We start from the raw sequence: 13,948 nt of genomic DNA on the forward strand, positions 1-13,948 counted from the left end.
GAGGTTTTACTCCCCCACAGAAATTAATACCGACCTGCATCTGACATTCTGTATAACTAGCAAATGGAGAGTAATAGTGAAAAGTTCTTGCTATATCAGCCCATGTTTCTGAAATATCAGCAATTATATCCTATTGTTCCAGTTGAGTCAGTCAGCAGCAATGGAATGACAACTTAACGGTGTATGGGGGAGTACCCAAGTTCTAACCTTGAAAAATGCCTACTTGATATGCTTTCGTTTTTTTGTATGTTTTGTGTTTTTTGTCTGTTTCAGGAAATTCAAAGCAGTAATCAATCTCTTTTAATCTTTATTATCGACTTGAACTAAATACCTATTAAAAGGGGGCAAAGTTTAAAAATAAAGTTACAGGAATCCCTGGGTGGCTCAGTGGTTTAGCACCTGCCTTCGGCCCAGGGTGTGATCCTGGAGTCCCGGGATCGAGTCCTGCATCAGGCTCCGGGCATGGAGCCTGCTTCTCCCTCTGCCTGTGTCTCTGCCTCTTTCTCTCTCTGTGTCTCTCATGGATAAATAAATAAAATCTTTAAAAAATAAATAAAGTTACATAAGAAAAAGAGGGGGACACCTGGGTGGCTCAGTTGAACATCTGCCTTAGGCTCAGGATGAGCTCCTAGGACCCTGGGATCGAGTCTCTCATCAGGTTCCCCACAGGGAGCCTGCTTCTCCTTCTGCCTGTGTCTCTGCCTCTCTCTCTGTGTGTCTCTCATGAATCAATAGATAAAATCTTAAAAAAAAATAAAAAGAAAGAAAAAAGGGGAAAGGTATAAGAGGGGAGGTATAACGGGTGACTTACAGTTAATTACAATATCATCAGCAATTTTAATTTTTTAAAACCCCACTAGATAAGAAATAGTTTATTTAAAAGACCTTATCCAGGGGATCCCTGGGTGGCTCAGCAGTTTAGCGCCTGCCTTTGGCCCAGGGTGCGATCCTGGAGTCCCAGGATCGAGTCCCACGTCGGGCTCCCTGCATGGAGCCTGCTTCTCCCTCCTCCTGTGTCTCTGCCTCTCTCTCTCTCTATGTCTATCATAAATAAATAAATCTTTAAAAAATAAAAATAAAATAAAAGACCTTATCCAGCTTAAATTCCTCAATCCCCCATATGCACTTCACAAAAACATAATTTTGTAGGCATGGTAGTATAAATCTGCATGTAAAAATAAAACAATCAAATTAGGGCTTTTTTTTTTTTTTTTCCCCTAACCAATTTGCTTCTGTTTCCCTACAAACAAAAGAGATTGGCTAAAGATTGACAAGGTTGTTCATGTTTCTAAATTAATTTTCTGGTTTATGAGGAAATATGATCCTGAAGGCTATAAAAAGAAAAAAAAAAGCAAATGTAAATAAGGAGCCATAGCTTTATACTTTGTGTCCCAAGATATGTCAGTTGTTATCTTGAAATGCTGTTGCTCTTTTCCTTCATTGAAGACTCACCGTCCAGAAGGCCCAGGGTAGCTAGAGTGAATTCATGTTATTCCCCTTTCATTTTCGTGCATCAATATAGAAGACTGGTTAAGAACAGAGATTTAGGAGTCAGACATCCCATCATTTATATACTGACATCACTGATTATTAGCTGTGTGATCATGGGGAAGTTCCTGAACCTCTCTGAGAATTCGTCTTCTCATCTGTAAAATAAGAGTAACAATAAATTGCCTCAAAGAACTGTAAAGAATAAGTGAGATGAGTAGGAAGTACTTAACAAAATGTCTCATCCAGTGTCGCTGCCAAGTATTTTTATTTCCAAAATAATCATCTTATTATATAGATATTTTTGAGCACTTACTCTATGACAGCTTTTTTTTTTTAAACAAGGATTATTTCTGACTCTCACAGCAACACTGTAATGGGTGGGGGAGTGCTCTTATTTTACAGCCAGAGAAATTGTGGCTCAGAGAGGGGAAGTGGCCGGCCTGAGGTCACACAGTGAATGTATGACTGAACAGAAGTTGAAACAGACCCAGTCAATATCAAAGCCTCTGCTCTTTCTCCCAGACTGAGGTGGGGCTCTCAAGGATACCCACTCCTCTGGGATGGTGTGCCCCATGGTGGGACAAAGAAAGAGAAAGCCAAGCAGCTTTGGAGGTCTCCAAACCTCCCGGTTTAGAATAAATCCCCCAATTATGCTCAAAGTTGGACAAGCTTTTGAAATCTCAACTGGACATTCTTTTCCCATCAAGTTCCTTGAAATTTCCCCTTTAAAGAGCATCTAGGAAAAGCCACTCTCATTAGCCAGGGTCTGGCTTTATTTTCCTAATAAACAGACCTTTAGTCAGACAAAAAAAGCCTCTTTTATTTTCAATCAATTCTTGAACATTTCAGCTGATTTTCTTCTATTTGGCTTGAAATTGTGATCTGGGAATGGCTGGTCCGGCAAATTGTCCTCCTATAAGGGAAGCCCCTTGAGGATCCTCAACTTGTTATTTTTAATCACTGTAATCTCCTTGTCAAAGGAGGCCACGGTAGGAAACAGAGCAGGCCTTTCAGAGCTTTCTAAAGCACAATTATTGCCAAGGGAGGGGGGATAGGGGGAAGAGGGAGGGAGAGTCGAGAGAAGTGGTGGGAGAGAAGGAAGTCAATGTAGTACTAACAACTTAGAAAAGCCTGAATAATAATCTCCATTGGATCTTGGCTGTTGAGAAGAAACCCCATGTCTGTCTGTCTGTCTGTCTCTCTCTCTCTCTCTATATATACACACATAGATATACTTATATTTATATATATTTTTTAACTGTGACCATTTGATCCAGTGTACAAGACCTACAGGAGATACTGGGTGGGGGGGTGGTGGAGAACAGAAGCTATTCAGGGATGAACTGGAATTCTGGGGACAAAGATTCTAGGCAGGAAAACAAGCCATGGTTTCGAAGGCTTGTGAGGGGCTCTAACCCACGGAAGAATAAAAAAGAGCCTAGAACATCAGGGGAATGTTAACTTCCAGAGCCCTAAGTCAATAACCTGAACAGAATGCATTAGACTTACTTTGAACATAATTATCCTAAGAAAGTATAAGCCAACAGAAAATGTCACCAACTAGGCCAGCGCCCATTTCCTCTGAACTTTGAGTGGTGGAATCAGGTTTGCTAATCTCAGAGTATTTACTCAGAAATGGTTCCTGCAACATCTTCCTTTCGAGATCTCTTAGCCACCAGAAGAGAGAAAAGGTGGCTGCTTGGCCAACAGCACGAGTGGGAGCATCACAGTCCAAAAGGCTAATGTTTAGGCTGGAACAAAAGTGTAGGGGAATGTCTAGTGATCCCCTCTCCCCCTCTCCCTGAGTCTGGTTCTGGCCTAGCTGTCATGAGCACTGGCAGTGGTGGGACCCTCCATTCCTGTGGATACCTGGTGCCGCCAATGCTCAGCCCCACAGGGAGGATTTGTGTGGGAAGAAATGGCTGGTAGGACACTGGCAGGGGCCCCAGACTTGCCTAAATCAACTAAAAATATCCTCTTGGGCTTATATTAAGAACAATCGAAGGCTAGGCTCCTAGTATGGAGAAATCATTCATTCATTCACTCCATTAATTCAGGAGGGCCCAGATGGCCACCGTTGGCTGGAGACTGGCCTAAGGAGCACCGAGGACACCTACTTTTAATCACATACACACACATCAGACACAGATCTGACTAGACACGTTCCCTCCTCCGTTCTTGAACCAACGAGGGCCTCCTGTGCGCCTGGAACGAACGTGTCCTGGGGACCTCGGGCACGCTCACCTCCGTCAACTCCTTCACTGCCTACAACCACCAGAGCAGCTGGATAATAGCTACTCTCTGCTGGGGAAGTAAGTTCAGAGGAATTAAAGGACTTGCACAAGGTCACGCCTCTGCCTGCCACGTGGAGCTTGGGCGGGTTCCCCGGGGAACCCAGGTCCTCGGGTTTGCGGAGGCCCCGACGGGCGGAGGAGGGCACGGCCGCCTCCCTCCAGCCGCGGGGAGCACCGGGGCGCCGGGGTCGGAGGGGCTCGCCAGGTGCGGGGGCGCCGCCAGGTGCGGGGGCGCCCGGGGGCCGCTCTGCGAAGGTCCAAGGGGACGATCCCGGGAAACCGGGAGAAGCGTTCTGAAGGGTGGCGCCTGCCCCCGGTGGCCTCGGCGCCCGCTGCCCGGGGCCCTAACTTTCTGGGAACCCGGAAGGCGGGGATGCAGGGGCGGCGGCTGCGCCCCCCCCCCCCCCCCGCCCCCAAGACCCGCTCTTCCCCGCGAGGCGCCAGGGCGGACTCCGGACCAGGCGGTGGGGGACGCGCAGCCCCAGGTGGGACGGGCAGGCTTCCCTCCCTGCCCGGGTCCTGCCTCCCGACTGGAGACCGCGGCTGCTGCGCCCCCGGGGGCGGGGGGGGGGGGGTCCGGGGAGATGTCGGGCTGCGGAGAGGCGGGCGATGGGGCGGCGTGGGGGTCTCCAGGTCTGCGCGGGGCGAGCGGCTGCCCTGCCCCGGAGGCGCTCCCCCGCCCGGGCACCCCGTCCCCGCGCTCCCCGAAGCCCGCGCTCCGCCGAGGAGCCGAGGCGCGACATCCCCCCGGGGCGCGGAGCCTGGGGTGGGGGGCGCTGGAGCCGGGGTCTCCCGGCCTCCGGGGAGCAGGCCGCGGCAATCTGGGCTTCTCTTTCCGTTCTCACCGGGTCTCCCCTTCCCTTTCCTGACCCACGCAGAGCTCCCCGCAGGCCCGCTCCGCTGGGGAGCCCGTCCCGGAGATCCAGACTCTCTTCCCTCGCCTGGGACCCTCGGAGAATAACTCGGAGTTCTTTCCGGGGAGCCCTCCGAAAGCTTCAGGCTCTTCCTCCCCGCGCCCCGGGACCAGTCAAGGGAGAAGCCCAAGCCCCTCTTCCCGAAGGCGTCTGTCCGGGGAGGCTGGGGTGCCATCCCGCGGGGGGGGGGGGGGGCGGGAGAGAAGCCGGCAGGGATGCATCCTCCCCTGCAGGGATGGGAGCGGGGAGAGCGCGACTGGGGGAAACGGGGGTTCCCTCCACTCCAGACCGGATCTGCAGGAGGACGCGTCTCCCCGGCTCTCCCGGAGCGGCCGGGGGGTGTGGGGCGGGAGAAGCCAGGGTCCCTCCCCGCCAGGCCGGCGTGGCGCGGCGCTCGGCTGCAGCCCACGCCCGGGAACCGCGCGTCCGGGATGGGGCTGCCCCGCCCGCCGCGGCCCCCGCGACGGCCCCGGACGCTGGCCCGGGAGGCGCGCGGGGCTGGCGGCCAGGGGGGCCGGGGCGGCCGGGCTGTGCGGGCACCGTGCGCCCGGGGCCGTGCGCCCTCCTCCGGCACCTTCCGGGGGCCGCGGTCCGCGCGCCCCGGCGCCACTTACCACGGTAGCTGGTTCCCGGCTTGTAGAAGTCGGGGTCGCCCTCCACGCGGAGGCTGAACTCGGTGTAGCCCTCGCGCCGCGTGCCCTGGGCGCGCAGGATGCGGCTGCAGTAGCCCTCCGACTTGGGCACCTTGTCCAGGGTCTCGTCGGAGAAGGCCAGCGCCGCGGCCAGGGGCAGCGCCAGGGCCAGCAGCGCTGGACTCGGGCTCAGCCCCGGGGGCGCTGGGGACAGCCTCATCGTCGCGGGCGCTCAACTTCGTGCCGCCGCCACGCGACGCCGGCCCGAGGGGTCCCCGGAGGAGCGAGACCTCGCGGAGCCCGCGCGGGGAGCGGGCGCTGGCGACCCGGGGGCCGTGCGGGGCTCGGCGTGGCGGCCGGCGGGCTGCGCGGAGCGAGGCTGAGCGAGCTGAGCTCGCGGAGCCGCGCGGGGAGGGGAGGGGAGGGGAGGGAGGGGAGGGAGGGGAGGGCGGGCGGCGGCGTAGGGGGAGGAGGGCGGGCTGGCTGCGCCCGGATCCCCGAGCGCAGCGCCGTTTTGTTTCCGAGCCGGCGATCGGCGGCGCGGCCGGGTTTATTTCGCGACGCGGGATTCCCAGGGTCTGGCGAGGAAATCCCAGGGCGCGGGGACCCTGCCGCCCCAACCCCGGCCGCACCCTTGCACCCCGCGGGGCAGAGCCCTCCGCGGAGCGAAAGCCTGAAAACTAACTTTGGTCGCGCATCTCCTTTGCGCCCCGCCACGAGCCGGGGAGGGGCTGGCGGAGGGTAGCTCCCCTCTCCCTGCGCTCAACAAGCGTGACCTTCCTTTCACTCATTTCACAGATGAGCAAACTGAGGCCCGTAGCCGCACGGGCCGGGCGGGGGCAGGGTGCCACGGCTGCTTGACTCCACTGCTCTTTTGGAGCAGGTCAGACTGGAGGATGAGAAGGGAGCCGAATGACTCATCCAACTGCGCCCAGTAGGCACAGCGCCTACAGCCTGTAATATTTTTGGAGGCTCCTGAAAATATTTCCTTTAAAATCAGAAGGGAGAAAGCATTTAGGTCTAATACGATGTTATACTATATGATATTAACGTGTTTCTGCTTATACCTACACGGTCCTAAAATAGGATGTTTGCTCTTCTTTCATGAGGGAAGGAGACCCCAAAGACAAAAGCGCCTAAGGCCCAGGGAAGTCCTCATCTAGCCCTAGGAAGGAGTTTCCAAAGGTTCAAAGAAAAGTCTGTGTTTTCTTGGCTTAGATTTTAGCCCCGGTTCTCAGTCTCCAGTAACCGATGTTTGGAGAGGAACCGAGCCTGAGGCACCAACCCCAAGGCCAGACAGGAAAAGGCCCAGGTGGAGGAATTACTCCCAGTGTTACCCTGGGGACAGACTAGAAGCAAACCTTGGTCCTGCCGCTGGCCCAGTGCGCGATTTGGGCTCTCCAGTCCTCTGTCTCCGGCGCTGGAGGGAGTGTGCGTGTGCCTGCAGGCTAACACACCCTTCCTCTAGGGGGTGCCAGAGTCCAGCGAAATGCCCCAGATGAACCACCTGGCCCAGCCGTCAGGCCTCCCCACCCCTCTGAACCCCTCCTCCGGATGGGTCTGGGCTAGACCTGGGACTCACCAAGCCCACCTGGGAGATGCCTTAAGGACCCGCTTCCCCTCTGTGGGCGCAAGCATCCCTCCCCAGGTGTTTTCGGAAGTTTTGGTTACCCCCACTTTCATCATCTTAATAAGTGCCTACATGTAAAAAGCAGTCTCCTGTGCTTTCCAGGTTTTTCTCATTGAGGCCACTCACACACAGCCCAGAAGAGCTTCTGCACTGGAGAGCTCCCTTCCTCCACACCCGCCCACTCTTCATCCTGGTCCTGGGACTCCCGCTAACACCATTACCTGGGCCCCTTCTCTCAGAAGTCACCCATGCTCGAGTGCCCACTAACTGAAGCCAATTGTCATTTCTCGGTCCTGACCTTTCTTGACCCTCCTGGCCCACCTGGTCTAGCTGACCAGTGCTCCTTTCAAGAGGTGACACCCGGGTTCACGTCTGGGTCCTGAGTGAATTATCTCCCGTGTCCCTGGCTCGGAGCTCATGCTAGATTCCGTGGTGCATAGGCCCAATCATCCAGCATGCTTTTGTTGAGTGTGGATTTGGGGCCAAGTCTGTGCTGAGCAGTGAGCACCACAGGGAACAAAAATTCATTCATTCATTCATTCATTCATTCATTATGTTGGAGGCCCTCCATGCACTCAGCGCTGGACACAAGACAGACTTATTACTTGGCTTTGTGGATCTTCCCATCCAGTGGCAAAAGCAAACATTAAATACATAGTTACAGGATCTTTTCAAATTATACTTGTGATATATGCTACAGACTAAAGTGTTTTGTGAGATTTTATCTCAGAGGACGGGAATGAATACACAGAGATGAATAAAGTGCAGCTCCTGTCTTTACAGATCTTATGGTGTGTCCAATAACCCAAATATGTGCTCTTGAATATCTTTCCATCTAAATCAACATATTCAAATCAAACATGGATATGGGCGGGTGTGGAATGGGTAGGGATGTAAGAGTTAATTTTTTTTTATTAAACATTGACAAGAATACCATGTCAAGTATGAGGCCCATTTCTCCTTCTGCCTCATTTCCCAAATTAGGAACCTATAAAATCTCCTGTGTAGGTGCCACAGCTAATAAGGGAAAAAGATGCAAGATTCAAAACAGGCCTCACCCACACCAAAGTGGGGTTCTTCCCACCACCCAGTGTTAACCTCATCGTCTGGGCTATGGCAGCAGGCTCTCAGGAGCCCATCTAGCTCCAACACCACTACCCACACTAGATCTCCCCAACCCAGCTCTGCTGTCACATCAGCCCTCTGTTCTCTCTCCACACATCCAATCCATCACCGGGTTTCACCTTCTAACTACCTCTTGAACCTGTCCACTTCTCTCTATCTCCTCTGCCACCACACCAGTCAGGTATCACCATCTCTCAGCCTCCTAATTGGGCTGCCCGCGTCCACTCGTGTTCCCCTCCAATCTGCCTTCTGCCCCGAAGCCCAAATGATCCTTTTCAAACTGGAGGTTTGAATGTCAATCCCAAGGTTAAAATCTGCATCAGTGGCTTTTGGGGACTCTCAGAGTAAAGAAATCAATCTTCAATGGGGCCTCCGGGCCCTCCCAAATCCTCCCAGGCCATGCACCCCTTTTGTCATGGGCTCCAGCCACCAGGGCTTTTCAGTGATGTGAGCATGTGCCTGGGCTCTGTGCCGGGGCTGTTCTCTCGGGGTGGCTTCCAACGCATTAGAGGCGCTCCCACCTGCCACCCCAACCCCCCACCCCACCCCCACCCTGCCAACTCCTAAGCCTCTCTTAGATCTCAGTGCCAAACTGCTTCCTCAGAGGAGTCTTTCCTGATTGCCTATTTGCACACTCGTCTTTATATGCTCTTCTGGAACCTGGTATATTTTCTCTTAATATTGTCAAGATCTATAACTCCATATTCACTTTTTTATGTTTGATTTTTACATTTCGTATTCATTCCATGTCATCTGTCTCCATCACTAGATTGCAAGCTCCGTAAGGGCAGGGGCTGCCCCTGTGGCTCAGTACCCTCTTCTCCATGCACATCACGTTCTATGAATAAAAAGTCTTTAACAGCCCAAGCTCTTCCCTTGACATTCAAGGCCCTCTGTGATCTGGTTATAGATCCCCGGCTGAGCTCTCAGTGCTGTCCAGCTGGGCTCCCCGGGTCCCCCACTTCAGTCCTGCCTTGACACCTTTGCCAGTAGCTCTCCCATCACCCAGAGTGCCTTCCCCTCCTGCGAGTTCTCCTTCCCTCCACAGAATGAGAGCCCACATTCTCTCCTCTGGCCTTCAGTAGAACTTAGAAGGAGAAAGTTTCGTCTTTCGACCACTGCATTCTGGTGGATTGTCATCAACTGTTTCGTGTGTCTGGGTCTCATCTCTGAGCAGTGAATCCAGTTTACTTTCTATTTAATTTCCTGTTCAGATGTTTTGTTCTGTTGTAAAATACACTGGACTTCAAGAAATCTCTTTCCAGTTTTGTAGCCTAAGGCAGAGCTGATGTTAGTTGCTACGGTGTTGCTAGGGAAAGTCATTTAGCCAGGGCAGATAATTAACTTTATCAGTATGTGTGGGTAAGTCGCAGAAAAGAAGAGCTGGGGGCTCTACTTATCCAAGAGGAAAAAAAAAAATTCCTTTGATTGGTAAGAGGTGAGATCAGCTTCCACCCCCCCCCACTCCCCACCCCCACCCCCACTTAAGAGAGGAGGGAAAAAGGAGTTTCTAGAGTCGTGTCTTTCAGAGTATGGCCATTGAAACACAAGCATTGGATGTTTGCCTCAAAAGCAGATTCCCAAATCCCACCCCAGACCTATTGAATCTGCACGTTGAACAAATTCAAGCCAAAGTTTAGGAAACCACTGCCTTAGGCTTGAAATGTAAGGGTTCTAGTCTGGTTTTCCCACGTTTTGGCTGTGTGAAGCGGAGTGGTCTTGGCATCACAGGACCAGCTTAAACTATTTTCAATTGAAAATAGTGATACTCATTTTCTCTTCATCCTGGGCTTTTGAGAAATAAATGGGTAATTGTGGTAATCATTCGTAAACCTCAGAATGATTTATACAAAAATTAAAATCTAAATTAATTTAGAACAAGAATCAAAGAATATCTTTGATTCTCTAACTCCTAGTTATACTCAGAGGCTTTGATGGAAAGGGGTTTCTAGTAAAAGAAAATAGATAGATAATAATGGAAGCTGAATCACTCTGAAAAATCTATTCATAATCTTTCCTGAGGAAAAGCTGTTTACCGGGGAGCCAGTAGGTTTTGAGACTAAATCATGGAAGAGGAATACAAGAAGTAAAAATTTTAGGGGTGCCTGGGTGGCTCAGTCAGCTAGGCAGCTGACTCTTGATTTCAGCTCAGGTCATGATCTTGGGGTCCTGAGATAGAAACCTGAATTTGGCTCTCTGCTCAGTGGGGAGTCTGCTCTCTCTCTCTCTCTCTCTCTCTCTCCCCCCACCCCCACCTCCCTCTGCCCCTTCCTCTACATGTGTGCTTTCTTGCTCTCATTCTTTCTCTACAATAAATAAATCTTTCAAAAAAGAAAAAAGTAGAATTTTGAAAAATTCTAAAAAGCAGAAAATTCAAATGGGGCACCTGGTCAACTCAATCAATAGAGCATGGGACTCATGATCTCAGGGTTGTCAGTTCAAGCCCCACATTGGGTTATAGAGCTTACTTTAAAAAAAAAAGAAATCAGTTAGGGACGCTCAGTGGTTGAGCATCTGCCTTTGGCCCAGGGCGTGATCCTAGAGTCCCAGGATCGAGTCCCACATGCGATCCCGGGACTCTAGGATCATGCCCTACATTTGGCTTCCTGCATGGAGCCTGCTTCTCCCTCTGCCTGTGTCTCTGCCTCTCTCTCTGTGTCTTTCACGAATAAATAAAATCTTTTTAAAAAATCAATTAATTGAATTGCTATTTATCCAGCACCTGCTGTGTTCCAGGCATCGGTCATATCCTATGTAACTACCCTACCTTTGGAATTCTGAAGCTCAGTGGGTCCATCCCACAACTCTACCTTGGTATGAGCTCTGTTCACCTGGTCTCTCTCCTCCTTTGCCCTCCATTCAGTTGTGCCCTTCCTTCTGCTCCCTGGAGCATTTCTCTACCTATTTCCCACTGCCGTGTCCAGATCAGGGCTTTAAAAGGTCCTTTAAAAGTCCCTCTTTCTTGAAAGCATCCAGTTTATGCTTCTTCATCCTCCCTAATCCTCCCTCCATCAGCTATAGCCTCCAGGTCATTCCCCTGCAGCTGCAGAAAATCCTGCCACTGGCTACTGGCTACCTGCCCAGCCTACGGCCTGGGATAGTCACTGGAGACCAGAAAGTCTGAGTGTTATTCAGCCATCTTCTAATGTCTTCTGCTCCGATGAGCTTGGCTCCCTTCATGTCAGCAGCCAGCACTGATAGAAACCTCGCTTTGGAGATCTTGATTCCCACCAGCCCTCCATCATTCCACTTTTAGCTTCCCCATGTCCTCACCCCCTTGACCTCTCTGTGTCATTGAGACCGACTATTGCCTACTCACTTCTGACTTTGCCAGCCCATTTGTTGTCAACTCCTTCCCCACCCTGTCTGGATACCACCCTTAACCATTTTAACCACATCCTCACCAAGGCTCTTCATGATGTCATCTCTTCTGCTTCTCCACCTAACTTCCCCAACTAACCCCCACCCTAGATCAACTAAGCAGAACGATGGAGCTATCTCAGACTTCTGAGTTCTGCTGCATTAAACCTGGTAACCTCACCAACTGTCCTATGAATTCTTTTTGTTTGTTTGTTTTTAAAGATTGTATTTCTTCATTCATGAAAGACACAGAAAGAGAGAGAGAGGCACAGACATAGGCAGAGAGAGGGGTTCCATGTAGGGAGCCCGATGTGGTACTCGATCCTGGGTCTCCAGGATCATGCCTTGAACCAAAGGCAGATGCTCAACCACTGAGCCACCTAGATGTCCCCCTGCCCTATGAATTCTTAACCACAGTTTTAAAACTCATTCCTAATCAGTTTCCTCTCCCAATTTTCACAGTAACTTATCTCTCTCTTCTACTCCTTACCACCTTCTCAAGTCTGCTCAATCACTCTTGATATTCTCCCTCTTTAAGGGGTGTGTGGGGGGTAACCTCATCTCTTATTTCACCCCCCAAATAGAAAACATAACCTCCTCAGCTCTGTGTCCTCTATCATCACACCAAATCAGCAAGACCCAAGTTCATTTCTTGCCTTGAGGCAAGCAGAAGGATTTGACTCTGATTCTTCCCAGGCTGATTCCCTACCTGTGTTTTTGCCTTCAATTCTCTCCTGCCTTCTGCTGACCACTAATCTGGCTGTGAACCTCTTTGCCTCTTGGACCTCAGTTTCCTTTCCTGTTCACATCCACAGCCTGCAGGCACGGGTGAGTGGGTGAGCCTGCGCCCCCATCCTGGGATGGGATCAGGAGTGAGGAGGGAGGTGGTACTAAGCCTCATTGGACATCTCACCCATCTTCTCTCCCCCGCCAGCTGTTCTTTTATTGTGCACTTCAGAACCAGTTTCGTTGAAAGAATTGCCCCCACCCCCACTCCCACCTTGCTATACTGCTGCTCCCTCAGTTTTTATTCATTTTCACATGCGAGGCAGTTTGAGATCAGCTCACATCTCTTTATTGACTGCTCCAACAGAGGTCACCTAAGACCTCCTACCTGCCATAGCCCTTGTCTGAGTTAAACCAGACACAAGTCATCAGTGAGAGCCCTGTCATTGCATAGCTGGATGGGAACTCACCACTAAAAGAAGTGAAAGGGAATTACACCCATGTATAGGTCGAAGGCATAGGCCTACGGGTAGACCTGGTCCCACCTGGAGACTCCTCAGTCTTCCCACTTTGGATTTACGGATAAGAGAGAGCATCATGTCTGAATACAAGGTGCAGCTGTGGGCAGCACCCAAGAACAAGCCCTTGGAAGTCCAGCTGTGCACGGAACCCAGACTCAGCCCGCGTACCCCCTGTGGTTTTCTTGCTATTAATCCAGCAACCGAGACCAAGCAAAGCCACTTCTTTGAAGCTTTGGAACTTCATCCCTTAGGCCACATGACTATGGCACACTATTGCCACCTGGTGATAGGGAACAGAACATGCAGCGATATTAAGTAAGGAACTCTCAAGGCACTCATAAGGTCACCTCCATGGGCTTATTTTAGAGTAGATTGTTTGTTCTTTGATAATAGAGCCATTGGATTTTCCACTGTGTTTAGAATAATGTGTCTGCATGAAGTAGATATTCGGAGAATTTTTGTGAAATTTAATCCTTTCACTCAACAAACATTTATTGATTAACTGGGAGGAAGGTAGTACAAACATAGAACCTAATTCCTGCCTTCAAGAAGCTACGGAGACAGACAAAGCAGATATTTGTAAAACAAAGCATCATCTATACTGTTAAAGAGAGTACAGAGAAGGGAGGGACTGATTCTGATTGGGGTGACTGCCCAGGAAAAGGGGACATTTGAAAATGCACTCAATACCTTCTTGCAAGACTGGTGAAAAGTTGCTGATTGGAAAAAAGACCAGGTATTCGAGGCAGAGGGAACAGTTAGGGCAAAGACAGAGATGTTCGAAAAGGCAGGATGTGTCCTTGGGATAATAGAGCGACCTTTTCAGTGGCACTGTATGGAGATGGGTTGTCAGTGAGAGTATGGGGCAAGGACATATGCTAAAAGGCTTCAACAGTAGTCTATAGGAGGGCCTTGGGCTAAGGCTAGAGAAAGGATGACACGAAGGGTTGTTTAGGGTAAAGAGGACATACATAGTACATGGTGATGTGTGGGAGGGGAGAAGGGAGCCCAGTAGCTCTGAGAGTTTTCACCTGAGCCACTGGGTGGGGAGTGTCATGGTGGTATAATTACCTGAGATAATGAATTTAAGAAGAGAAGCCATAGCATGCGTGTGAATAGGGGGATAGTATGAGATTATAAATATATTTACTTGCGGTTATGTACACTTAGGGGGTCTTTCAAAGGTCTGTCTCTGACAGTGGACTGTCCAAGGCAATAGATCTTCAGCGAAGAAGCCAGGTGGGAGCTGGGGGCA

At 51.0% G+C, this 13,948-nt stretch overlaps 1 protein-coding gene across 2 annotated transcripts in view; it reads right to left on the reverse strand.

The window, feature by feature from the left end:
* Positions 1–5,634, reverse strand: part of SPON1 (spondin 1) — a 251,520-nt gene extending 245,886 nt beyond the window's left edge. For both annotated transcript variants that reach the window (XR_013361993.1, XM_077866396.1), the window contains exon 1: positions 5,314–5,634. Coding sequence is in view for 1 of the 2 variants with exons in the window: in XM_077866396.1 (XP_077722522.1) it covers positions 5,314–5,551 (238 nt within the window). In the remaining variant the exon portion in view is untranslated. The remainder of the gene's footprint in view (positions 1–5,313) is intronic.
* Between the last annotated feature and the right edge of the window lie 8,314 nt (positions 5,635–13,948).

This window comes from Canis aureus, chromosome 23 (genome assembly GCF_053574225.1).
Source record: "Canis aureus isolate CA01 chromosome 23, VMU_Caureus_v.1.0, whole genome shotgun sequence".
In the NCBI taxonomy this organism is placed as follows: domain Eukaryota; kingdom Metazoa; phylum Chordata; class Mammalia; order Carnivora; family Canidae; genus Canis; species Canis aureus.